Here is a 27,488-nt window from a genome sequence, read left to right as displayed (position 1 = left end):
GTTATTCCAATATAAATATGTGAACTAACGAGATAACAGTTTATTTACAGGAGCAGAACTAATGTTCAAATGTTCAAATGTGTGTGAAATCGAACTAACGAGATAACAGTTTATTTACAGGAGCAGAACTAATGTTCAAATGTTCAAATGTGTGTGAAATCGTATGGGACTTAACTGCTAAGGTCATCAGTACCTAAGCTTACACACTACTTAACCTAAATCATCCTAAGGACAAACACACACACCCATGCCCGAGGGAGGACTCGAACCTCCGCCGGGATCAGCCACGCAGCTCATGACTGCAGCGCCCCTGACCGCTCGGCTAATCCCGCGCGGCTACTAAAAGTATACTCGTCCACAAAACCCATGTGAACAATTATCTGATAATCGGTCAAGCTTTGCTTTGTCGCAGCTCTTTAGGATACAAGTCCATTTACTTTCAGGCTCTTACATACAATTCTTGCAATGCAAGGTAATTGAAAAAACTCATCCACTCGACGCCAACTGAGGGTGTTGTTCAACACACAGTAGTTGTCACCCTCACTGGAATCAATGAGTGTGTGCGTGTGTGTGTGTGTGTGTGTGTGTGTGTGTGTGTGTGTGAGTGAGTTTTCGTGTTAATGCACAATCTGAATCAATACTATTAACATCAGACAGACAACCGGGCATCAAATATGACTGTAAAGTATGTTAATGCGATGGGAAGTTACAAACTGAATTTTCACCTAACCCACGTCCTGCATATTACGTTAAGTAAGATGTATTAACTCCATAGTATCGTTAGCAGAGAGTGCGCTCTTGTTGTCGAGGCCTGCGACAAGCGCAGCGATCAGCACTGCCCAATGCCGCCGCGATTTGTTTATGTTGGCTGAGCGTGGACACTGCAGCAGACGCTTCGCCATAAACAGAAAGAAATCACCTTGGCTCTGACTGCAGTGAGCGGATATCACTGCCTGCGTGTTCTTATAGTAACCAACGTGAGACTCTACTCACAGGTGCCATGGAGCAATTGCAACGGGTATCATGTCATTAGTCATGAGAATATTAACCAATGATGAAATGTCCACTCTATTTGAATCCTAAGAAAATAGGAACCTTCTCACAAAGGAATGTGAGGTGATATCAAAATTTATCCAACATACAAAAATTAACTGCAGGGCTTTCATGTATGCAGTAGTAGCACACAAGGAAATAATATGTCTTGGAAGCGTATATTTCATTTCCTCTTCTCATATTAACGTCCTTGTTTTAGAATGAAGTGAGAAAATTAACGCGAAAAACTTAAGTTCCTGAGAAGCATATAAGTCATTTCCTCGTCTCATATCATAGCTTTTGTTTTAGTATGAGGTGAAAAAATAAACAGTTTACGGCTCTGAAACATAATATGACACCAGATTCTTATCGTAGGCGCTATCGGAAACGCAAAAAGCAGGGAGCTGTCCATTCTTTTGTCCTAAAGAGCTGCGACAAAGCAAAGCTTGACCGATTATCAGATAATTGTCCACATGGGTTTTGTGGACGAGTATACTTTTAGTAGCCGCGCGGGATTAGCCGAGCGGTCAGGGGCGCTGCAGTCATGAGCTGCGTGACTGATCCCGGCGGAGGTTCGAGTCCTCCCTCGGGCATGGGTGTGTGTGTTTGTCCTTAGGATGATTTAGGTTAAGTAGTGTGTAAGCTTAGGTACTGATGACCTTAGCAGTTAAGTCCCATACGATTTCACACACATTTGAACATTTGAACATTAGTTCTGCTCCTGTAAATAAACTGTTATCTCGTTAGTTCACATATTTATATTGGAATAACGTATTTGTAATAAGCACATCGGATTATTATTTTCCACAGTGTTTAAGAATTCAGGTCCTGTCATAGATAAGTGATCTATATTCAACAGTCCGATAAAGAATGTGGTTTACACAGTCTATCATATGATGACAGTCGTGGTCGGATATCCACATTAAGACTACCTGGCTGAATCCGATTAGAACGATCTGGTATCGAAATGAAATTACAGAAATCGGATAATTTGAACGTCTGTATTTCAACAATGCTTCGCACATAAATTCCTATGATGGAGTAACAGGTAGCAACTGTCTAAGAAAAAGTGAGAAATATGTCTACTAGTAGCAATGTAACGTAATTATAAACCACATTTATGTGATGGAAATACTGAATCGAACAATACACATCTATTTCAGTGGTGGGAAGATACACCATATGGGATTTGCTGAGACATAATGACAATAATAATAATAATAATAATAATAATAATAATAATAATCGCGTGTGGCGGATAGTGGAAACCCTCCCCCATATGGGTGGTACCGAGGAAATCAAATACTAGGGGTGAACCAAATACTAACACAATCCTGAACGGCTACTCAATCCGTTGAACGCAAAATCCAGACACGTCTGAGTGAAAATCACCGTTACTCTGGTCACCGTGTTAGCTCAATGAGCTTGGCTGAAAATATTTGCTTTCAAAGGCTTCAACACCCTCTGGTCCTGTCCGGTCCTGGTATCACCCAAGCACAACCAATGAAACACAAGCAAACGTAAACTATGCAAGCAAAGTCAACTTTATCCCAGGTGGTACACAACCCGGCTGTCGACAGGCGGCAGTTGGATTTTCGGATTCTGGGGAGTCCAGGTTAGCACGACAGAGAATATCGAAGATCTCTGGTAAATTTCCCTACAAGCAAGAAACATGCATTTAAAAGTAAACATCGATACCTTGATCCAAACACGAAAACTAAATAATCTCACAAAAGAAATGGACCGACAAAAAATTCTCATCCTTGCACTTCAAGAACCACGACTAACTGACAATGAAACCGTGCATTAGGGAAACCATTGCATCTTCAAGAGCAGAATACAACAAAAGGTAACGAAAGGCGTACCAATCTTCGGCATTGCATTTCTCGAACACCGATCTATCAACTCTGTCAAAGAAATCACACCGATCGACAATCAAAAGGTTCCAATGGCTCTGAGCACTATGGAACTTAACAGTGGAGGTCATCAGTCTCCTAGAACTTAGAACTACTTATACCTAGCTAATCTAAGGACATCACACAAATTCATGCCCAAGGCTGGATTCGAACCTGCGACCGTAGCAGTCGCGCGGTTCCGGACTGAAGAGCCAAGAACCGCTCGGCCACCGCGGCTGGCCCGTCAACAAGCGACTTATGACTATGGTCATTCAGAGCCCCAGTAAAACATATACACTCATCAATGCACGTGTCCCCACCAACATCGACGGCCGGAGTGTTCGAGAGGTTCTAGGCGCTACAGTCTGGAACCGCGCGACCGCTACGGTCGCAGGTTCGCATCCTGCCTCGGGCATGGATGTGTGCGATGTCCTTAGGTTAGTTAGGTTTAACTAGTTCTAAGTTCTAGGGGACTGATGACCACAGCAGTTAAGTCCCATAGTGCTCAGAGCCATTTGAACCATTTGAGCCCACCAACATCGAAAATAAGAAAAACACCGACAATGTTGAAAAATTCTGGAACACACTCGAAAATACCATGAGCAAAATTCACCAAGATGACGTGAAAATACTAATGGGAGACTTCAACTCTATTTGGGACAGAAAAAATGTGTAGAAAAATCATTGGTACAAATTCAACACACCGAAACGCTTAGACTAACGTCACACGTCTGACTGACATTTGCCAATTGAACCACAAAAGGATGTCTTCCCGCTTTAAGAAAAAACCAGTCCCCAGGTAACATGCTTAGTAACCAGGTGCAAGCTGCTTTTGTTCGCCTTTCGAGACTTGCTGAAAGCCAGATTTTTAATTCTTTTGTAGCACAGCTACAAGCAGGCAGATAAAAACTTAATAAGGGAATCGTAAGACAACGCTCGAGCAAAATTCTTCTTGCTACTTTCAGTAACTCTTAGTGTCAGAGTGAAAACCTTACGGTACTGCCAGATTCATAATGCCACTTTTGTTTTCTGCCGACATTTTTTTGTTGTTGTGAATACATAATTTTATCTATGAAAAGCCCCATTTTCATAACACTTACGAATGGTACAGGAAATGAAATAAATACAGATCTTTTCTAAGTGTAAAGTCTGTAATATCCTACTAATTCGTGTTAAAATAAGCCCAATTGTCTCACAGAAACTTAATGCTTTATTAAGATAGACTGCCGTCGTGATGTTTCTGTATTAAGCTGACTTTAGTTTGTATTAGTACAGTGAATATTTTAATTGCATTTTCCATTAGTTTACTAAACGCAACAGTAATTATCAAAGAGAAATTAATTAGCAGCAGAATTTTCTTTCACGATATCTAAAACGATATGACAATGGTAAAGTTGTTTACAAATTCTACGCCTGTAGAAACCTACTTGTTCTAACGATGTCAATAAACCAGAGTAGTTTTAAAAGTATTTTCGTCTAGAAATGAATTGCCTTGACGGTTGATCGATCTAGAGTGGGAAAGGTAAAATTTTACAAATATATGACGAGAGGGACAAGTGCTTGAGAGAGGACTTCCCTATCAATACAAATGTGCCTGAGAGACGACTTTCCTATCAATCTCCTGGATAGTTTTGTTTCTCAAATCAACATAGTGCGTTATCATGCAGTAGCACAGGTGATGTAGTTTTGTTGCTCGATTTTCTTACACTGTGACCGAAAGGTGACTCAGTTGTTGGCAACAAATTCCAGCTGTGTTGCACACACCCTGGGGGCAGAATTCGTAGCCCAAAACACACTTTTGGATTTATCAGATGTAAAATAATATGTTCACGCAACTCTCTCCTCGAGTTTACGTCTTTTGGTGGGGCTCAGCCTTTCATTTCTTCTTAGGAAGTTAACGATAAAGGCATCATAACGTCACCAGTAACAGTACTGCATAGGAATGCTCGATGAGTGACCTGATGACGTTCAATAATAGTTACTCTGTTGATTTTTGTTGTTTCGAATTAGAGCATGCAGTACTCCTACACCAGACTTCTGAACATTGCCTGTTGAATGCAAATTCAAGTGGTTCATAATTATTTTAGTAAATTCACTCGATATTTTTATGTCCTTTAAATTACATTTGCTACATGATTCGCATTGAAGACGTAGGAAATGTATGTTATTTGGTCCGGGAAGCACGTTCCAACAGAAACTGATGCTTACATTGACATTTATGTTGCGAATTAGTCGTCTTATCCATCACATGGATAACGAGGATGCTCCGTTTTGCTACAGTTGTTTCATAGCTAACAAGGGAACCTCCCCATCGCACCCTCCTCAGATTTAGTTATAAGTTGACACAGTGGATAGGCCTTGAAAACTGAACACAGATCATTCGAAAAACAGGAAGAAGTTGTGTGGACCTATGAAAAAAATATTCAAACCAAACAAACTGAGTAGTCCGTGTGCATGATAAGCAACATCAAGGATAGCTTGAGCACGGGAGCGCAGTGGTCGCGTGGTTAGCGTGAGGAGCTGCAGAACGAGAGGTCGTTGGTTTAAGGCTTCCCTCGGGTTAGTTGTTTGATTTTTTTTATTTTCAGACAATCATCACCACACGTACTGTTATTCAACAAATGTAGGAAATAATCATACAAATGTTCGACAATCGTTCGATCCCTTAAGGAACTTTCCGATGCCTTACAGTTCGGAAAATATTCATTGACATTGTTATTGGAGTCACGAGCTATATTTGCTGGATTCATATTGCCCACGCAATGCATCGCACGTATTTAATGCACTCTCGTCCAAAGTAGCGAACAGTTAACTGCCAGCCAGGGAGCCTCATTAGCAGGAATACTCTCTCTTCCGTGCGCTATAGTCGACTGACGTCATGTCTTTCGATGTTTTTTAGGTGTAGCGTCATCATACTACGGCGCGGTTACCTCGCATCGGACGGACGGACGGACAGATAATAATTGTCTGAAAATAAAAATTAAACTTTTCACTCCTGGGAAAATTTGACGGAAGGACCTCTCGTTCCGCAGCTGCGTGCGCTAACCACGGGATCACGGCGCTCCTGAGCTCACCCTATCCTTGATGTTGCCTATCTTGCGCATGGACTACTCAGTTTGTATATTTTGCTTATTTTTTTCATACTTCCACACAACTTCTTCCTGTTTTCTCGATTGATCTGTGTTCAGTTTTTCAAGGCCTATCCCCTGTATCAACTTATAACTAAATCTGAGGGCGGTGCGATGGGGATGTTCCCTTGTTAGTGGTATTGTGTGTTGGTGGCGTTGCCAGTTTACATACTGTGCATGTAACTCACAATAAATGCGTTGGATGCCTCCTGTGATCAGTTTACTTGAAAAACGTTTGTTGTCATCGTAATTTGTGTAACTGTCTCTCCGACTTCCAATTTGACAATTTGTGGAAAAATTGTTTACCTTCTTAGTCCTAGTTTCAAACATTGTCTGATAGAAAATGTAGGCATGAAGGAGTCTGTAAAAGCAATTAATCGCTATTATAGCAAAATTTTGAATCCACTGGACACTTGAATTCTATATATTGATTCTGAGAGTTTTGTTATTTCTCTTGTTATTTACTGTCCCAAAGTCATCCGTGAGAATAAAATTAAAGGCAGTTGGATTAGGTTCCTGATCTATAAACTGTGATTTAATATTCTGCGCTGCTAAATAAATTTTGAAGGTTGTATTCTTTACGTAAAACAGAGTATCGATGTCAGTCCTAGGATTGACGATAAACTTCAGAAATACAATTACGGAAAAGTGACATATCGATTATGGCTCCTCACCATCAACAATAGTTGTTACCCATAGTTTCATATTTGCTATTTTATCGTCGTTACCCTTTAGAGACCAACCTGATCATTCCACAATGCCATTTTTGACTCGCTTCTTAATATGTCCTATAACTACAGATTTGTCGAAAATATTAACTGTTAAATACGCTTTCCACAAATTAGAAACTTCCAGTTATTCTTCATATCTTGAAACTTACTACCGTTGACTTTCACTGGAGAAAAGATACATAATAATAAAGTGAAATCAAAGATTAGAATGTCAAATCATAGTGTGAATGGTTAAAATGAAATGAACTAAAAATCATCTCCTTGTCTAAAAGACGTTATTCTTCCAGAGAACTTCGGCACCTCAAAATTTTTTACACCTCTGATGTTCAGCCACATGTGGACAAATAGCGGGTCCCATGATGCAGCACTGTTTAGCCGTCACTAAATGAAGCCTCAAAAATCAGTCCACATTCCATTTACTGCGTTTCCTTGAAATTATATAAAATATACGTCTGTAAGTATAAAAAAAAAAAAGACGAAGAAAGAAACAAAGCTTGAAACAGCTGATTGGTGAAGCCTCCTTTGGCTTCCACAACAGCTCGAAGTCTGTTGGGCATTGAGCCCACAACTCGAGCCACATAACTAGGAGATTCAAGTAACTCATTCCAAGCGTCATGAATCACATCAGAAAGCTGTCGGCGAGTCGACGGTGACTGCCCTTTCCTCGTATTACTCTGACCATTTCTGCCCAGATATTCTCAATGGGATTCGTGTCAGCTCCTTTAGGTGGCCATTCCGTTACAGTAATATTACTATGGTCGTCGACCCGCCTCTTAACCACACGTGCCATATGAATAGACGAGCGATCTTGTTGGAACATGATCTGATCATCGCCAAATCTTGCTGCCACAGCAGGCAACATCACGTTCTCCAGAATTGATATGTAATTGCGCGCATCGAATCTTCCTTCCACTTCCCACAGGAGCCCACACCCTTCGGCCGATATCCACGCCCATACCGTTACCGACTACAAATGGCTCTGAGCACTGTGGGACTTAACATCTGTGGTCATCAGTCCCCTAGAACGTAGAACTACTTAAACCTAACTAACCTAAGGACATCACACACATCCATGCACGAGGCAGGATTCGAACCTGCGACCGTAGCGGTCACGCGGTTCCAGACTGAAGCGCCTCGAACCGCACGGCCACACCGGCCGGCAACGACAACCTGCCACTCCTTCGGCAACTGTAAATATATTTTCGATTATACCTAGCACATTTAGGCCGGTAAACTAGTACTTTTCCGGATGATGCCGTAGAGAAAACTTTTTGGTGCGTGAAAATCACTCGCCTCCAAAACTGGAGAGGTTTGTCGCCATTTTCAGTAGCAAAAGCAAGGCAAGCTTCTCTTTGGGAAACAGTCAATGTCTCTTTCACAGCAGCGCTTCTTGCTCTCAGTCCACCTTCCCTTACACGAGGAGTGACGGTCTTACTGCTAACATTGAGACCCAAAGTTTGCTGAATTTGTCGTGCGTTGACAAATGGGTGGTTCTCACTGAAACGGCGTATCTGCTGATCCTGAGCTGCTGTTGTTTTGCGGCGACGGCCATGAGGCCTCCCATTCAAGTTACCACTCTCTTCCTTTCGTCTGATCCACCTGGCTACCGTCGACTTGTGAAGACCCATAGTTCTTGCTATGTCGGCATTTGAAGATCCCTCTGCATGGAGTTCTATTATAGCGCCCTTTTCTGCCTCAGCCAGATGGGCCATTTAGCGTTGACTGAATGATTCGTCGCGGTTAATATTGGCTGCGGAAACAGCGCTGGCAGGAAACAGACTGCCTCCTCCACGATGGCAGCCTCAACGCAGTGGCCAAGTATGTGTAACACGGAAATCGATGGCATAAAAGAGAGATCGCAAGCCCATACCCGTGTCATTACATAGTGGAGCAACTTAAAATCTCTAATTTTTCTCAGAAGGGACTAATTCACTCTTGTCATGTCTTATCCTGATAAATATTACATGAAATGAAATGTTTACGTTTTGCATATGCGGCAGGCCTGACGCAAGAAACATTTCTGAAATATCTGAGGCAACCTGAAGAACACTTCATGAATTTTATCTGTAGAGGGTTGCCTTATAAGAAGGAAAACGTGTTTATCCCCGCTCGCCGTGTTTCCAGGTGGCGCAGTTTACTCGGAGGCATACATAATTCTCGCCGGGCGTAAGAAGCGACTCGACGAGCGAGGGGAACTCGCCAAGTGTCATAGGCTGATTGTCCCGAAACTTTGCTCACAAGGGGAGGCCGCCAAATGTGAAATTCAGATTCGATTCATACTGCGCATAATAAAAGCTCATGGCCAGAGGTGTAATGTGGCAAAGCACCAAGATGCACTTCTCAGCTGTTGTCGAGAAAATCGACAGTTAGAAGAAACCGTTGCGGTGAAATACTCTCTACGATTAATAATTTTCTACAGCGTCGTGGCGCAGCGGTAAGCGCTCGAGTTCGTAATCCGAAGGTCGCCGGATCGAATCTCACGCCATGCAACATTTTTTTATTATTATTATTATTTTGTAATTCAAATATATATATATATATAAACTATTAATGAATTGCTTATGCATGTTGGTGAAGGCGGATCGCTCTCCAATTGTACCGCCTCCATTTTACCGTTTGTTTAACAGGGTGTACCAAAGCTCTCACGTCCGCACTGATTTTCGACGGTGTTATAAGTTGTGCTAGGGACCGCATCTACCTTCTTTCGAAGTTAGCAGGCAACTACGCTGTTATGCGGCGGCTCGTTTCGGCCCATTCAACATCTGTCCTTCAAGTGTAACGAGCGATTAACGGAGTTTATATTTCATACCTGCCACAGCAAATTTGTGTTCGTGGGGTTTCTATTCTAATTCGAACGTTTGACTTACGCTATACGTATTCGTTTCGGAATATCGTTTCTACGTCTTCCGCTAACTATACGTGGTTAACATTATGAAGACAATTAATAACATTTGTGAAATACAAATTTGTTTGCGGAAAACATAATAATGTTCGAAGTCGCCAGTTTTTCCACGACAAACGACTTTCAACAACTTATTATATGCATAATTGTTGCAACCTGTTGCCGGGAATTATATATATATAATATATATATATGTGTGTGTGTGTTTATACACACATTTTAATTACAAAAAACAAATACTAAAAAAAAAAAGTTGCATGGAGCGAGATTCGATCCGCCGACCTTCGGATTACGAACTCGAGCGCTTACCGCTGCGCCACGACGCTGTAGAAAATTATGAATCGTAGAGAGTATTTCACCGCAGCGGTTTCTTCTAACTGTCGATTTTCTCGACAACGGCTGAGAAGTGCATCTTGGTGCTTTGCCACATTACACCTCTGGCCATGAGCTTTTATTATGCGCAGTATGAATCGAATCTGAATTTCACAATTGGCAGCCTCCCCTTGTCAGTGAAGGAGAGGACAAAATAAGCGAACTTGTGTTTCGGCTTATCTGCAGACACTCGACCGTTTCCGAGAAAACGACGGCCAAAGTTATCAACGCGCTGTTGCTCTAGCGTAGATACATTCTGCAGCCGAGAACGCAATTGAAGCGCTGGCTCAGTGGCTACCGTCGTTCCTTCTTAGCATTGATTCCCGTGTTCGAGACCATATTGGGTTTTTTAATTATTTTATTTTCCTGCCTCTCTATCAGAATTATCTTCGAATGTTTTTTTTTCTAATTTATGTTGAAATAATGTTGTCATTACTCGACAATTAACTTTATGTGTAATTAATGAATTAAAAAAATAATAAACGAATGAGACAAGCTGATATAAAATCATCTCGTCTGCCTCATGTATCGTTATATCCAAATGGTTTATCAATGTTAATCTACATTTAGATCCGATAATGGCACCTTTAGTGTGTTGAAACCGGTTATCCAGTAGACAGTATTTAAGCGATCTTGGCTTCTGAATTATTTCTACAACAGAGTGATCGCCCCACTACGCACTGTGTGTTCCCTTTTTAACTTATTTCTTTACACAGTAAATTAACTGACGAATAACGACAACAGTGTTTCATCATAAATTGGAATAAACATTCGTAGATAATTCAGAGAGTGAGGGGGGAAAAAAGGAAAAACCGGGTTTCGAACTCGCAGCGCAAAGTTCCGAAGTCGCTATGGTAGCCGCAGAGCCACCGCTTCAGTTGAATCCTTAACCGCTAAGCGGTATCTACACTATAGCAACAACGCATTGAACACTTTGACCGTCGTTTTCTCAGAAGCGGTAGAGTTTAAGCTTATTTTGTCCCCTCTTTCAATGAGCGTAGTTAAAAGCAAGATCGGGGTCTGACACTTGGCGTGCCCCCTCGTAAATTGCGTGCGTTGGGATTCAGTAGACAGAATGCGTCCACTTTCCTCGACTACTCATTGACATGTTTGGAAACTTTCTTTGTTGTAGTTGCACTTTGCATTATGAGGGCTGGTTTTCCTGATGAGGATCTACTTATGGACTTTGCTCCTAATTTACGTTACTGTGTAGTAGACCTACTGCAACTACTTAAACCGGAAACGTTTGTTTGTTTGGATACTCCGCTTCTTAGTTGCTACATTTCGCTAAAATATTTTCCTTTTTTTCAAAACGGCAAGTTAAGATGACCACTGCAACATGGTAAGATCAGTAACAATTTAATACTTTGAAACAGTTATGTGTGGTGTACGAGGAGTCTACTGTTGTTGACTGAGGAATACATTAAACACGAAAGCTGCGTCCAATAACAATAATTAACTTTCGGTTACATGACAAAACACAAGTCGAAGCACTGTCAGTTCATCTCAGTACCCAGTAAAACTTAAACTGGAAAGATCGAAAACATACTTTTGTGGGGAAGGCAAACGAATGACTGCGTTTTATTGGCCGCACACTAAGAATACGCAACAGGCCAACTGAAAACACTGCCTACACTACGTTTGTCCGTCCACTGCTATAATATCCTTGACAGACGTGATTGACTGTGCACGCAAAAACGTCCAAGGAACGGTAGCACGCTTTGTAATGTCACGAAATAGGGGAGAGAGGATCCCAGATTTGATAATCGAGTTGGGGTAACATTCATGAAAACATATGCGTTTTTCGTTGCCACGAGATCTTTTCACGAAATTTCAATCACCACCATATGTTCTGAATGCCAAAACATTATTTCCTAGGGTACTTACACAAGAAGAAACCATAGTAATAATGTAATTCAAGGCTCGCAAGAAAAGATTTAAGTAGTCCCTTTTCCCGCACACTGTTAATGAGTGGGACGGTAGAGTAATAATCCGAACCTTCTGCCAGGCACGTAAGTCCGGATTGCAAAGAAATCCTGTTGATGTAGTCATGTAGATGTAACAACGAAATTATGTTGTAATTACGACATGTGACTTTCACTTGATCTGAACATCGAAGTTGTTTACTGTTTATTTACTTTTTGTTCATTAATTTCAGCCATATACGACCACCTAGGCGCGTTAAAGTGATATTGAAATAAAGTGTCATGCATGGACCAATAACAATAAATTCCCACCTACTTGTTATAGTACTGCATTATCTGCCAGCGTCTTCAGAAGTGGATATCGCATACGAAGTTCCTAGGGTGTTTGTAATGGATATTGCAGACGACTTCGACAAAGTTTGAATGTAGCTTCGTAAAAGTTCCGTGATCAAACGATCTGAGTTGCTGGAGAATACAGTTTATCCTCACTAGACAGTATATATTATCATTATACATGAGGTGAGTAGGGTTTCGCCGCGTTGCGGTGGCCGAGCGGTTCCAGGCGCTTCAGTGACGAACCGCACGACTGCTTCAGTCGCAGGTTGGAATTCTACCTCGGGCATAGATGTCTGTGATGCCCTTAGGCTAGCTAGGTTTAAGTAGTTCTAGGTCTAGGGGCTGATGACCTAAGCAGTTAGGTCGCATAGTTCTTGAAGCCATTTTTTGACCTTTCGCGTAAGTTTTCTTTACATAAACCGTCGTATCTTTTGATTGCGTTGACATAGAAGCTCACTTTTTTACACCAGCAAGGGACCGGTTACAGCAAGAAGTGCGATACATTTCCGCTTATTATGTCCACCCGTTCTGGAGGTAAACGGGTTTTAAGGGTTGGGTAGACCGATAGACGGTCAAGAAAGTGAGACTAGTAGGGTTCCGTTTTTACCGGTTTAGGTGACGAAATCCTAACAACGAAAACACTGAAGATGAGGGCCGCATAAATAACACCCGCTACTCTTTATTCGAAATGTTCTAGTTGCTGTCGATACATAAGCATATTAGTCGTAGCTACGTTTTCGATCCAAATCACGTTTACAGGAATGCAAATAGAATGTATTTGCCTATACACGTGGTAATTCACATCCCAGTATTAATGCCACCGCGTTTTAGAAGTACGAACATTCTCATTGCTAGCTAGCTTAAGAAACACTTCTGCTAATGAACGTTTTCTGGCTGTGGCGAGTCTAGTGGAGAATTCGAAACAATGCAGAATACGTTTGGCAGCTATGTAGCCGTTTATTTCCTGGGGTGGTGCAGAATTATCCTACAAAATTTACTCTCTAATAACAGTAATTTGTTATTTCGATAATCATCCCGAATGATTGTCGCATAAGTGGTGACATAAAGGAAGAAAATTCATGTTTTTGAGTCCAGAAAGCTCTATGCAACAGAAACTGCAGATTTTTATTGCGAAATTGCCGGCTTGTTCATGTCTGGGGTAATAATAGAGGGCTGTTTGCCTAGGTTGTCTGCTAGCATAGTGAAAGGAAGGTCTGGTTTGTTTTCGGTTCTAATCTCTATGGAGGCAGGTAGAATATCAGTAAAGCAATTTTAAGAAATTCTCGCGCACCCAATACGATTTATCGCTACCTTTATTCTGTACTGGCGCTCTGTGGATGTCAATATGACACTCTTGTAGAATTTCATACATGATACTGCCTCCTTTTTCCGCTTCTGTCAATAATGGAATTGACTTAAGTGTGGCACTGAATGATGTTTAAGTGAATTTCGTTATGAATCTTCACGCATTGCTAAATTTGCACACTTTCATGGTAGGTCAGCAATGGTAATCCAGTATGACTGGTCTGAACGTTGACACAGACCGTTTCGCGGGCGAATGCGGATAATATTTTGCTAATTCGTAACGGTCTGGGGTTCTTTGTCTGTTATCTGGATAAGCTGAAATTCATTTTTATTCGTCCGTTTCATACAAATTAGCGTTTCTTCTTTCAGTTCTGTCTTATGTTTACGTGTTGTATTTAACACACTAATCAGCATTAATATAGTCTTACAAATTATGGAATACAGTCTAAAAAAGTTCAGATAGTTTGTCAATTTCACGCCTGCGCATAGTATGTTGGTAGCACTTCGTCGCCTTGCCTGTTATGCTGTGTAGCAGACTTTAAAGCCGTGCGGATCAGCATAACGAAAAGGCGAGGGGTCTCGCTCGTTTTGTCCACGACTGTACATACTCCGCAATCCACCATACTGTGCATGGTGGAGCGTACCTCGTACCACAACTAGCATCTTCTCTCCCTGTTCCACTCCGAAACAGAACGAGGGAAAAATGACTGCCTATATGCCTCTGTACGAGCCCTAGTCTCTCTTTACGTTATCTTTGTGGTCTTTCCGCGAAGTATAAGTTGGCGGCAGTAAAATTGTACTGCAGTCAGCCTCAAATGCTGGTTCTCCAAATTTCCTCAGTAGCGATTCACGAAAAGAACGCCTCCTTTCCTCTAGAGACTCCCACCCGAGTTCCTGAAGCATTTCCGTAACACTCGCGTGATGATCAAACCTACCAGTAACAAATCTAGCAGCCCGCCTCTGAATTGCTTCTATGTCCTCCCTCAATCCGACCTGATACGGATCCCAAACGCTCGAGCAATACTCAAGAATAGGTCGTATTAGTGTTTTATAAGCAGTCTCCTTTACAGATGAATCACATCTTCCCAAAATTCTACCAATGAACCGAAGACGACTGTCACTATGAAAGAACGTAGTCATCAAAATTTTTATTTCTTGCCCTGAACGTTAAAACCTCCTCCAGATTTATTTCTTCGGTTTCCTAAATCGGTGTCTGCGGTGGAGAATGACGCCACGTGTGCTCGTGTTTGCAGCGGAGAGCGAGTCTGAGGACTCCCCGGAGACGACGACGGACGGGGAGGCGCAGCGGCCGCCGCCGCCGCAGCCGCAGTGGTCGGCGTGGTCGGAGTGGAGCGAGTGCCCGCCAGCCAGCGCGCCGTCGCGCTCGCAGAGCCGCAGCCGGCTGTGCCTGTCGGCGGCGGGCGCGCCTCTGGAGGACATCGAGCCCTGCCTGCTGGCCGGCGGCGGCGGAGACCTGGAGGCGCGCGACTGCCCAGGGGCGGGGGCGGGGCCCGAGGGGCGCGCCGTCATGGCCGCCAGCGTCTTCGAGGAGCCGGCCCCGCCACCCGACGAGGTCGTCGTCATGGGTGAGCTCCCACGTTTGATAAGGGCACTGTTGTGGAGCCGGGCTGAGGAAAAAAAAAAAAAAAAAAAAAAAAAAAAATAGCAAATGATACTTTTGTCATGATCAGACAGGCGAAATTCCATCAGACTTCAAGAAGAATATAATAATTCCAATCCCAAAGAAAGCAGGTGTTGACGGATGTGAAAATTACCGAACTATCAGTTTAATAAGTCACGGCTGCAAAATACTAACGCGAACTCTTTACAGACGAATGGAAAAACTGGTAGAAGCCGACCTCGGGGAAGATCAGTTTGGATTCCGTAGAAATGTTCGAACACGTGAGGCGTTACTGACTCTACGGCTTATCTTAGAAGCTAGATTAAGAAAAGGCAAACCTACGTCTCTAGCATTTGTAGACTTAGAGAAAGCTTTTGACAATGTTGACTGGAATACTCCTTTCAAATTCTGAAGGTGGCAGAGGTAAAATACAGGGAGCGAAAGGCTTTTTACAATTTGTACAGAAAGCAGATGGCAGTTATAAGAGTCGAGGGACATGAAAGTGAAGCAGTGGTTGGGAAGGGAGTGAGACAGGGTTGTAGCCTCTCCCCGATGTTATTAAATCTGTATATTGAGCAAGCAGTAAAGGAAACAAAAGAAAAATGCGGAGTAGGTATTAAAATCCATGGAGAAGAAATAAAAACTTTGAAGTTCGCCGATGACATCGTAATTCTGTCAGACAGCAAAGGACTTGAAAGAACAGTTGAACGGAATGGACAGTATCTTGAAAGGAGGGTATAAGATGAACATAAACAAAAGCAAAACGAGGATAATAGAATGTAGACGAATTAAGTCGGGTGATGCTGAGGGGATTAGGTTAAGAAATGAGACACTTAAAGTAGTAAAGGAGTTTTGCTATTTGGGGAGCAAAATAACTGATGATGGTCGAAGTAGAGAGGATATAAAATGTAGACTGGCAATGGCAAGGAAATCGTTTCTGAAGAAGAGAAATTTGTTAACGTCGAGTATAGACTTAAGTGTCAGGAAGTCGTTTCTGAAAGTATTTGTATGGAGTGTAGCCATGTATGGAAGTGAAACATGGATGATAACTAGTTTGGACAAGAAGAGAATAGAAGCTTTCGAAATGTGGTGCTACAGAAGAATGCTGAAGATTAGATGGGTAGATCACATAACTAATGAGGAGGTATTGAATAGAATTGGGGAGAAGAGAAGTTTGTGGCACAACTTGACTAGAAGAAGGGATCGGTTGTTAGGACATGTTCTGAGGCATCGAGGGATCACCAATTTAGTACTGGAGTGCAGGGTGAAGGGTAAAAATTGTAGAGGGAGACCAAGAGATGAATACACCAAGCAGATTCAGGAGGATGTAGGCTGCAGTAGGTACTGGGAGATGAAGCTTGCACAGGATAGAGTAGCATGGAGAGCTGCATCAAACCAGTCTCAGGACTGAAGACCACAACATCAACTTTTGTCAAAGTTATTCAAAAGTTCTGCGTAAGTCGACTACCTTTAAACTTTGGAAAAAAAGCTATATTGATTCTCATACGTATATCTGGCAAAAAGACTTCAAAGGTAAAATTATAGACATTTGTGCTCACACAGTCGTGCTTCTAGCAAACCATTCGTGACTGGAATAGCAAACGGGGAATGTGACAGTGGTACTCAAAGAATCATCCATCACACTCCATAATATGGCTTGTAGAGTATACACTACTGGCCATTAAAATTGCTACACCACGAAGATGACGTGCTAGAGACGCGAAATTTAACTGACAGGAAGAAGATGCTGTGAGATGCAAATGATTAGCTTTTCGGTGCATCCACACAAGTTTGGCGCCAGTGACGACACCTACAACGTGTTGACATGAGGAAAGTTTCCAACCGATTTCTCATACACGTGCTGGAACGTCGTCGTGATGCCTCGTGTGAGGAGGAGAAATGTGTACCGTCACGTTTCTGACTTTGATAAAGGTCGGATTGTAGCCTATTGCGATTGCGGTTTATCGTATCGTGACATTGCTGCTCATGTTGGTCGAGATCCAATGACTGTTAGCAGAAAATGTAATCGGTGGGTTCAGGAGGGTAATGCAGAACTGAATCCCAACGGCCTAGTATCACTAGCAGTCGAGATGACAGGCATCTTATCCGCATGGCTGTAATGGGTCGTGCGGCCATGTCTCGATCCCTGAGTCAACAGATGGGGACGTTTGCAAGACGACAACTATCTCTACGAACAGTTCGACGACGTTTGCAGCAGCGTGGACTATCAGCTCCGAGACCGTGCCTGCGGTTGCCCTTGACGCTGCATCAGACAGGAGTGCCTGCGATGGTGCACTCGACGACGAATCTGGGTACACGAATGGCAAAATGTCATTTGTTTGGATGAATCCAGATTCTGTTTATAGCATCGTGATGGTTGCATCCATGTTTGGCGACATCACAGTGAACGCACATTCGAAGCGTGTATTCGCATCGCCATACTGGCGTCCCCCCATGAACCATGGACCTTGCCGTTGGTGGGGAGGCTTGCGTGCCTCAGCGATACAGATGGCCGTACCGTAGGTGCAACCACAACGGAGGGGTATCTGTTGAGAGGCCAGACCAACATGTGGTTCCTGAAGAGGGGCAGCAGCCTTTTCAGTAGTTGCAGGGGCAACAGTCTGGATGATTGACTGATCTGGCCTTGTAACATTAACCAAAACGGCCTTGCTGTGCTGGTACTGCAAACGGCTGAAAGCAAGGGGAAACTACAGCCGTAATTTTTCCCGAGGAAATGCAGCTTTACTGTATGATTAAATGATGATGGCGTCCTCTTGGGTAAAATATTCCGGAGGTAAAATAGTCCCCCATTCGGATCTCCGGGCGGGGACTACTCAAGAGGACGTTGTTATCAGGAGAAAGAAAACTGGTGTTCTACGGATCGGAGCGTGGAATGTCGGATCCCTTAATCGGGCAGGTAGGTTAGAAAATTTAAAAAGGGAAATGGATAGGTTAAAGTTAGATATAGTGGGAATTAGTGAAGTTTGGTGGCAGGAGGAACAAGACTTTTGGTCAGGTGAATACAGGGTTATAAATACAAAATCAAATAGGGGTAATGCAGGAGTAGGTTTAATAATGAATAAAAAAATTGGAGTGCGGGTAAGCTACTACAAACAGCATAGTGAACGCATTATTGTGGCTAAGATAGACACAACGCCCATGCCTACTACAGTAGTACAAGTTTATATGCCAACTAGCTCTGCAGATGATGAAGAAATTGATGAAATGTATGACGAGATAAAAGAAATTATTCAGGTAGTGAAGGGAGATGAAAATTTAATAGTCATGGGTGACTGGAATTCGTCAGTAGGAAAAGGGAGAGAAGGAAACATAGTAGGAGAATATGGATTGGGGGGGAAGAAATGAAAGAGGAAGCCGCCTTGTAGAATTTTGCACAGAGCATGACTTAATCATAGCTAACACTTGGTTCAAGAATCATGAAAGAAGGTTGTGTACCTGGAAGAATCCTGGAGATACTAAAAGGTATCAGATAGATTATATAATGGTAAGACAGAGATTTAGGAACCAGGTTTTAAATTGTAAGACATTTCCAGGGGCAGATGTGGATTCTGACCACAATCTATTGGTTATGAACTGCAGATTGAAACTGAAGAAACTGCAAAAAGGTGGGAATTTAAGGAAATGGGACCTGGATAAACTGAAAGAACCAGAGGTTGTACAGAGTTTCAGGGAGTGTATAAGGGAACAATTGACAGGAATGGGGGAAAGAAATACAGTAGAAGAAGAATGGGTAGCTTTGAGGGATGAAGTAGTGAAGGCAGCAAACGATCAAGTAGGTAAAAAGACGAGGGCTAGTAGAAATCCTTGGGTAACAGAAGAAATATTGAATTTAATTGATGAAAGGAGAAAATATAAAAATGCAGTAAATGAAGCAGGCAAAAAGGAATACAAACGTCTCAAAAATGAGATCAACAGGAAGTGCAAAATGGCTAAGCAGGGATGGCTAGAGGACAAATGTAAGGATGTAGAGGCTTGTCTCACTAGGGGTAAGATAGATACTGCCTACAGGAAAATTAAAGAGACCTTTGGAGAGAAGAGAACCACTTGTATGAATATCAAGAACTGAGATGGAAACCCAGTTCTAAGCAAAGAAGGGAATGCAGAAAGGTGGAAGGAGTATATAGAGGGTTTATACAAGGGCAATGTGCTTGAGAACAATATTATGGAAATGGAAGAGGATGTAGATGAAGACGAAATGGGAGATAAGATACTGTGTGAAGAGTTTGACAGAGCACTGAGAGACCTGAGTCGAAACAAGGCCCCGGGAGTAGACAACATTCCATTAGAACTACTGATGGCCTTGGGAGAGCCAGTCATGACAAAACTCTACCATCTGGTGAGCAAGATGTATGAGACAGGTGAAATACCCTCAGACTTCAAGAAGAATATAATAATTCCAATCCCAAAGAAAGCAGGTGTTGACAGATGTGAAAATTACTGAACTATCAGTTTAATAAGTCACAGCTGCAAAATACTAACGCGAATTCTTTACAGACGGATGGAAAAACTGGTAGAAGCGGACCTCGGGGAAGATCAGTTTGGATTCCGTAGAAATGTTGGAACACGTGAGGCAATACTAACCTTATGACTTATCGTAGAAGAAAGATTAAGAAAAGGGAAACCTATGTTTCTAGCATTTGTAAACTTAGAGAAAGCTTTTGACAATGTTAACTGGAATACTCTCTTTCAAATTCTGAAGGTGGTAGGGGTAAAATACAGGGAGCGAAAGGCTATTTACAATTTGTACAGAAACCAGATGGCAGTTATAAGAGTCGAGGGGCATGAAAGGGAAGTAGTGGTTGGGAAAGGAGTGAGACAGGGTTGTAGCCTCTCCCCGATGTTATTCAATCTGTATATTGAGCAAGCAGTAAAGGAAACAAAAGAAAAATTCGGAGTAGGTATTAAAATTCATGGAGAAGTAAAAACTTTGAGGTTCGCCGATGACATTGTAATTCTGTCAGACAGCAAAGGACTTGAAAGAACAGTTGAACGGAATGGACAGTGTCTTGAAAGGAAGGTGTAAGATGAACACCAACAAAAGCAAAATGAGGATAATGGAATGTAGCCGAATTAAGTCGGGTGATGCTGAGGGAATTAGATTAGGAAATGAGACACTTAAAGTAGTAAAGGAGTTTTGCTATTTGGGGAGCAAAATAACTGATGATGGTCGAAGTAGAGAGGATATAAAATGTAGACTGGCAATGGCAAGGAAATCTTTTCTGAAGAAGAGAAATTTGTTAACATCGAGTATAGATTTAAGTGTCAGGAAGTCGTTTCTGAAAGTATTTGTATGGAGTGTAGCCATGTATGGAAGTGAAACATGGATGATAACTAGTTTGGACAAGAAGAGAATAGAAGCTTTCGAAATGTGGTGCTACAGAAGAATGCTGAAGATTAGATGGGTAGATCACATAACTAATGAGGAGGTGTTGAATAGGATTGGGGAGAAGAGAAGTTTGTGGCACAACTTGACTAGAAGAAGGGATTGGTTGGTAGGACATGTTTTGAGGCATCAAGGTATCACAAATTTAGCATTGGAGGGCACCGTGGAGGGTACAAATTGTAGAGGGAGACCAAGAGATGAATACACTAAGCAGATTCAGAAGGATGTAGGTTGCAGTAGGTACTGGGAGATGAAGAAGCTTGCACAGGATAGAGTAGCATGGAGAGCTGCATCAAACCAGTCTCAGGACTGAAGACCACAACAACAACAACATACTGGCGTATCACCCGGTGTGATGGTATGTGGTGCCCGCGAAGCAAAGGTCCCGAGTTCGAGTCTCAGTCCGGCACACAGTTTTAATCTGCCAGGAAGTTTCATATCAGCACACACTCCACTTCAGAGTGAAAATCTCATTCTGGAAACATCCCCCGGCTGTGGCTAAGCCATGTCTTCCTTTCTTTCAGGAGTGATAGTTCTGCAAGGTTCGCAGGAGAGCTTCTGTAAAGTTTGGAAGGTAGGAGGTGAGGTACTGGCGGAAGTAAAGCTCTGAGAACGGGGCGTGTCTCGTGCTTGGATAGCTCAGTTGGTAGAACACTTGCCCACGAAAGGCAAAGGTCCCGAGTTCGAGTCTCAGTCCAGCACACAGTTTTAATCTGCCAGGAAGTTTCATATCAGCGCACACTCTGCTGCTGAATGAAAATCCCATTCTGGAGACAGTGGGTTGCTGGGAGCAGTTCAGTGACGGGTTGTTCCTATCAGAATTGATGGCAGACTAATGCCAACAACAGCAGTTCAGATATACATGCCTCTGTCACAAATAGAAGATGGAGAGAGAAAGAACATGAGGATATTGTACAGCTGGCTCAGTATGTAAAGGGTTTGATCTAATAATCATGGAGGACTTGAATGTTGTGGTAAGAGAAAGAATGGAAGACATGCTTATGGGAGAATATGGGTCTGCTGGTAGGAATGAGAGAGGAAGAAGACTAATAGAGATCTGCAATAAGCTTAGGATGGTAATAACAAAAACGCTGTTCAAAATGCACAAGAGGATGTGGTGATGTGGTATACTTGGGAAAGGCCTGGAGATAACAGTAGATGCTACTGTGTTAATTCTTGGTCAGTTTAAAATTCTGAAACAAAGTTTTGGATTTATCCAGGAGCAGATAAATACTACAAAGAAGAATAGACTGAAGATTAGGAGCGAAGTTTAAGTGGGATGCTGAAGTATAGATGAAGGGTGATATGCCTTTAAAGCTCACTAAAAATTATTTCATCAATGAAAGAACAAACTGCAGTAATGTATTGGGAAATCCAGGAATACAGCCATGTAAGTCAATTAGGAACTAAATAAATATGAAATGCAGGGTAGCCAGTTTAGTTGTTGTCATACCAATGTAAAAGGCTGTACGAGGTATAACAACTACTAAACTAGCTGAGCGCATGAATGGCCACAGACGAACTGTCCGCCTAGGAGATGTCCAATACCCAGTAGCGGAGCATGCGCTCCAGCATAATTCTAGGGACCTAGGAACCTACTACACAGTACGTGCCATTTGGCTTCTCCCATCCCACACCAGTCCCTCGGAACTGTGGAGAAGGGAACTTGCACTGCAACACATCCTTTCATCCTGTCATCCCCCTGGACTGAACATACGTTAACCAACCTCACTCCTATTTACTCTTCAGTCTTCTCCTCTTTTCCTTTCCTTTAGCCATTCACTCATCTTTTCGTCCTACATAGTTTTGTTTATCATTATACTATATACCTCTTTACATCTGTATGCATCCTCTTTGGTTTGAAGCTGGCAAAGTACTTACAGTAGAATATCTTTGGCTTCCCTCTGACACCCATGCCTCCATCTTTGCTACCCTCCCTGTTTACCTTTCCCCCGTTGCTTCATAACCTGGGTTGTGAGTAACTGAATCCACTTTCCCTTCTTCCCCTTTTTCCCCCCCTCTCCTCCCTGACGAAGGAACAAAGTTCCGAAAGCTAGGATATGTAAATTTTCTGTTCTGTTTTGTGTATCTATCAGCTGTACTGAGCTGAGGTAAGTACTGGCCAGCCCCTCTATCTCTTTGAAAATTATGGTGACTCAGACAGAGACAGCATTTTGTATCTATTTTTACATACATATTCTGCAAATGACTGTGGATTGAATGGCATAGGCTGGAATTAGTCTAATCTTGTCTTCAAGATACCTGTGGGAGCCATGCATAGGGACTGTTACATACTCCCAGATTCACCACTTTTAAATTAGTCTGAAAGCTTTGTAAGTGGGCTTTCATGGCATAGTTTGTGTCTGTCTTCAGGTGTCTGCCAATTCTGTTCTTTCAGAATCTTTAAGACACTCTCCAATGGGTCAATAAACCTGTGCCCATTTGTGCTGCCCTTCCCTTCATCCATTCAGTATCACTTGTCAGTTGTATTTGGCATAGGTGCCACACATTGAGCAATATTCTAGGATGGATCACACAGGGTTTTGTATGCAGTCTCCTTTGTATTCTAGCAGTAAACTGAAGTCTGCCACGTCGATGTGATCATTCCATTTCATATCCCTACAAATTGTTATACCTAGGTATTTGTATAAATTGACCCATTCAAACTGTGACCTATTGATATTATAGTCATACAATACTATGTGAGTAGCCGAGATGCACAAGCCACAAAATGCATTTTTTGTCGACTTTGAGTTGGGCATACTACTACGTAGATTCTTTCAGTGCCGAAGTGATGGAGTAGATTTAGTGGTGCAAAATGTATTGTAAACCATTGAAATTGGCTGTAGAAAATTGGGTTTGGTTGCAAAAGCCACAGACTGCATTGTCTTTGGGTGCACAGCTCACTTAATGTCCAACATCTACAAAACCTGCAAAGTTCAATAGACATGGCAGGCGCCGTGCTATGTCTAGATGCAAGGATATCAAACCTACCAATCTAGACATTCAAAGCCACCTTTCAGTTTGTTACAATTCAAAGGGATATTCTTCTTGTTCAGATTTAGTTTGGCTGCCACTGTAGTGAATGCGTACGCAACTATGAAGCTCTCGATGCCAATGCATTGTCGAAATATGTGCTGGTAAGCACAGTTCAGCTGATCAATAGGATATTTGTTGAGGTATCTGCATGAGTGTTTTGAAGAAAACAAGTGATTTTGTGGATGGTTTAAATGCAGATGATGGCAAAATGAAATGGGAGTAATTGAAACAAGACGAATACTGCAAGAAGTCGAATCCATCGTTGTACTTGCAAATGACCAGAGTGGAGGTTCCTTCCAGAAAAGGAAGAGGTGTCTTGATCAGTGGACAAGTAATGTTTCCAAAACAGAAAGGTAATAACATGAGAAGTATTGTTAAAGCAATGTTATGCAATGAATAGTGTGTTGACACTAATTGTTATGACATACATGGAAGGATTGGTGAAAGTTACTGGTGACTGGCATTTCCAGATTCAAAAAGCCAAAAAACTGATGTACACAAAAATCAACAACAAAATGATTTGTCTAGTTTGAGGAGAGCCCTTCTACAATTTTGAAGCTGGAAACAGGAAGAGCATCCTGAAGAGAGGAAAAAATTTTAGCATAGGAAATGGCCCAACATCAGTCACACATCGTGTAAAACTTCCAGAAGCCGAAGCCGAACTCGAAGTTGTCAAAAAGATTTTGGAGCTCCACTCTGGTGAAGGTTTGGTGACCAACGACAAACTGAGATTCTACACTGAGGTGTTTGATGAGCAGGAAGGCACTACTAGAGTCGCTCCTGCTGTTGTCAACATCTAAAGATGCCAGAAGCGAGTTTGAGTTGATGGGTAGTGTTGGGGCCAATTACACTTAAAAGCAGTTTTCAAATGATTTCGTGGTCTAGTTTTTTTTTGCTGTGTAACTAAGTTGCAACTTCTATTACTTTCTAAAATTTTGTTGATGTTTTACTAAGTTGCAATTTGCAGCTTGTTTTATTTTCTACAATATCTTGTGATGTCAAAAATGTGATGGTGTAATTTTTTTTTAACCTGATGTTGAGCATTCGTGTCTGTTCTCTTTTTTACATTAAGTAAGTCAGTTGTACCTGGTAAAATGATGTCTCCTTCATATTTTTATATGCCAATTTTGTTGAATTTTCAGACTTCTCTTTGAAATAAAATGTATTCCGTTTATACTCGCAATAATTAAATTTCACGTTTCTGTCTTCCCTAATATATCACCAAATAGTAAATTTTGCAAACAAATGTTTGTTTTGTAATTGTATTGATACATTTGCAAAACCACTAACTGTAAATTGGTTGCAAAAACTGCTAAGTCAATATTTCACTTCACATAAAACGTACCTGCAGATCTCAATCATTAATTTTGTGTAATTAATTATTTTTTACTTATTTTTAGAAAAGAAATGACGTCTTTACCTTTAATAGTTTGGATGGGATGAGTTTTTCTTGATTATCTCAGTTTTCCTTATCATGCCATTAGTGGTTTTTGCATCTGGGCTACTCATATGATTTTGCTCTTTGAAGTGCAAATATTATGTTGCTGAACATTTGAAGCAAGTTCCAGGAAGGTTGTGAATGTTCATGTGCTAGAAATGCCAATTGCTTCTCAGTAGAGAATGTGCAAACAGCTTTCCGTGTTAGGTTTCACAAGACATAATCAATTTACAACAGCATAGTGATGTGGTAAAATAAATTCAGGGAGGGAGGTTTTTTGTGTGATGGAAAATGCTTAGACCATCCAGGCATGTCAGACAGACAGTGGATCTACCTATCGAGAACGGAACATCCCTCAGCCAAGCTTGTAGAAAGTCAGTCATAAGTGATTAAGAGTGAAGCTGTACAAATTGCAGCTCCTGCAAGCCTTAAGTCATGATGACAAATTGACCCTTCTGCAGTTCTGCATTGGTATGAAAAATGACCTTTCAAGCAAATTAATCTTCAGTGATGAAAAACAACTTCATCTTTCACGTAAAGTCAACATCACATGTATGTGGGGGACAGTATACATATGCAACTGTCCCACACATCCAGTATTACAATGTTCTGTGTCATGTCCAACAAGACAGTCTATGGACCCTTCTTCTTCTTTGAAAGAAATATCAGTAATCATATCACCTACCTTGACATGCTGCCATTGTGAATTATGCCCAAACTTGAAACTTCATCTTCCAACCAGATGGCACTCCTCCACATTTCCACAATTGTGTAAGAGATTACATGAATGAAATGTCATCATGTCACTGGATAGGCCATGTTGTGACCACTCTTGTGGCTACTATGGGCACCAGAAATGACACTGTGCAATTTTTCTTGCAGGATTATGTTCGAGGACAGCTTTACTCCAGAACCTTGAAGCCTTGCAACACCCCATCACAGCAAATGTTCTTGCTGTCACTAGATAGTGTATGGGCAGAATTGGTCTACCTGTTAGATATGAGACATGCAATGAACAGTCATAAACATTACAGAAAAAACTTTTAATATTTGTCTTTACACACTGTATCATTTATTGGGTTGTTGTTGGCCACTTATCTGTACAGATTTTTTGAAATGTTGATGACTAGATGGGTCATAAACTAGAATTTTTCCAAAAGTGCTTTACAGTGATGTTAATTTAGTGTCCTTTTGTCACAGACCTGTCAGCTGGGAATGATGCTCGCCATTGTGACGAGTGTCGGCCAGGAGAGGTGTGCGTCGCCCTAGGCACGGAGACGCTGCCCCTATGCAGAACACCCAGTGATCCCTCGGACCCAACTGGTTGTGGTGGGCTCTGTCAGCTGGGCACAGAGGTGTGCTACAAGTTGGACATTGATGCCTTCAGGTACCTGCTTTTTATATCAAACTAGAACCCATAAGCAACATAGAAAGATATGCTTCAAGGTTCTGTGGTCTATTTACAACAACGGCATGTCATCAGACTGCTGCACCACCCACTGTATTAAGTGTAATGAAATTCCATGTGGTTCACCTTACAAACATGCCAGTTCCTAATGTCAGCTTAAAACTTTAGTTGCCACTCATACCGGTACTTTTAAAGTCAAATTGAACTCGACTGCCCTACTGCAAACTTGCGAATGTACACCATTAATTTAACATGTGTTCGATAAGGGGCATTCAAAAAGAAATGAGCTGGAGTCTGGAATGGGCAAACCAGTGACAGGAGTGTAATATTGTAGCATGTGTAATGAGGTGTGGTTCCTAACAGTGTGTGGAAGTTCGCAGTCCGTTGCTAGAGGGCACACGTGCAGGTCACGTGACTATACAGAGCTAGCAGCAGCATGCATCAATCGTTCAATGCTGCCAGTCACACTGGAAACAGTGACATGGAGGCATCAACGCAAGAGCAAAGAGGTGTTGTTAATTTTCTGACAGAGGAAGGAGCAGGAGGAAAGGACACTCATCGACAAATGTCACAAGTCTACGGCGAACACTGCTTGTCCCTTGCAAGGGTCAAGGCACAGCACAAGTGCTTCAGGGAAGGACGGGTGTCGTTAGCTGATGACACACGGTCTGGAGCACCACACTGTATTATTGATGACATCATCCAGCTGCTGGATGCACTCATTACACAGGACCGCTGAGTGACAGTAAAAGCCATAGCCATCATGGTGGGATTGAGTGTTGGAAGTGTTCACACTATCATGAAGGAACGACTGCACATGCACCAAGTGTGTGCCCAGTGGGTGCCCCACAGTCTTCAACCACACCAGGAAGCAAGTTGAATGGCCCACTGTCTTGTTCATCTGCAGCATTATGCTCAAGAAGGGAATGCGTTCCTGGTAGGAGTGGTGGCT

At 42.1% G+C, this 27,488-nt stretch overlaps 1 protein-coding gene across 1 annotated transcript in view; it reads left to right on the top strand.

Annotated features, from left to right (window-relative positions):
- Positions 1 to 27,488, top strand: part of LOC126261115 (low-density lipoprotein receptor-related protein 8-like) — a 248,854-nt gene that overhangs the window by 204,472 nt on the left and 16,894 nt on the right. The window contains exons 6-7 of the mRNA XM_049958510.1: positions 14,880 to 15,212; positions 26,329 to 26,515. Of these exons, the coding sequence (XP_049814467.1) occupies positions 14,880 to 15,212; positions 26,329 to 26,515 (520 nt within the window). The remainder of the gene's footprint in view (positions 1 to 14,879; positions 15,213 to 26,328; positions 26,516 to 27,488) is intronic.

The sequence above is a fragment of the Schistocerca nitens genome, chromosome 1 (assembly GCF_023898315.1).
Source record: "Schistocerca nitens isolate TAMUIC-IGC-003100 chromosome 1, iqSchNite1.1, whole genome shotgun sequence".
In the NCBI taxonomy this organism is placed as follows: domain Eukaryota; kingdom Metazoa; phylum Arthropoda; class Insecta; order Orthoptera; family Acrididae; genus Schistocerca; species Schistocerca nitens.
The sequence above is the reverse complement of the archived record's forward strand: the minus strand, read 5'-3'. Positions and strand labels throughout refer to the sequence as shown.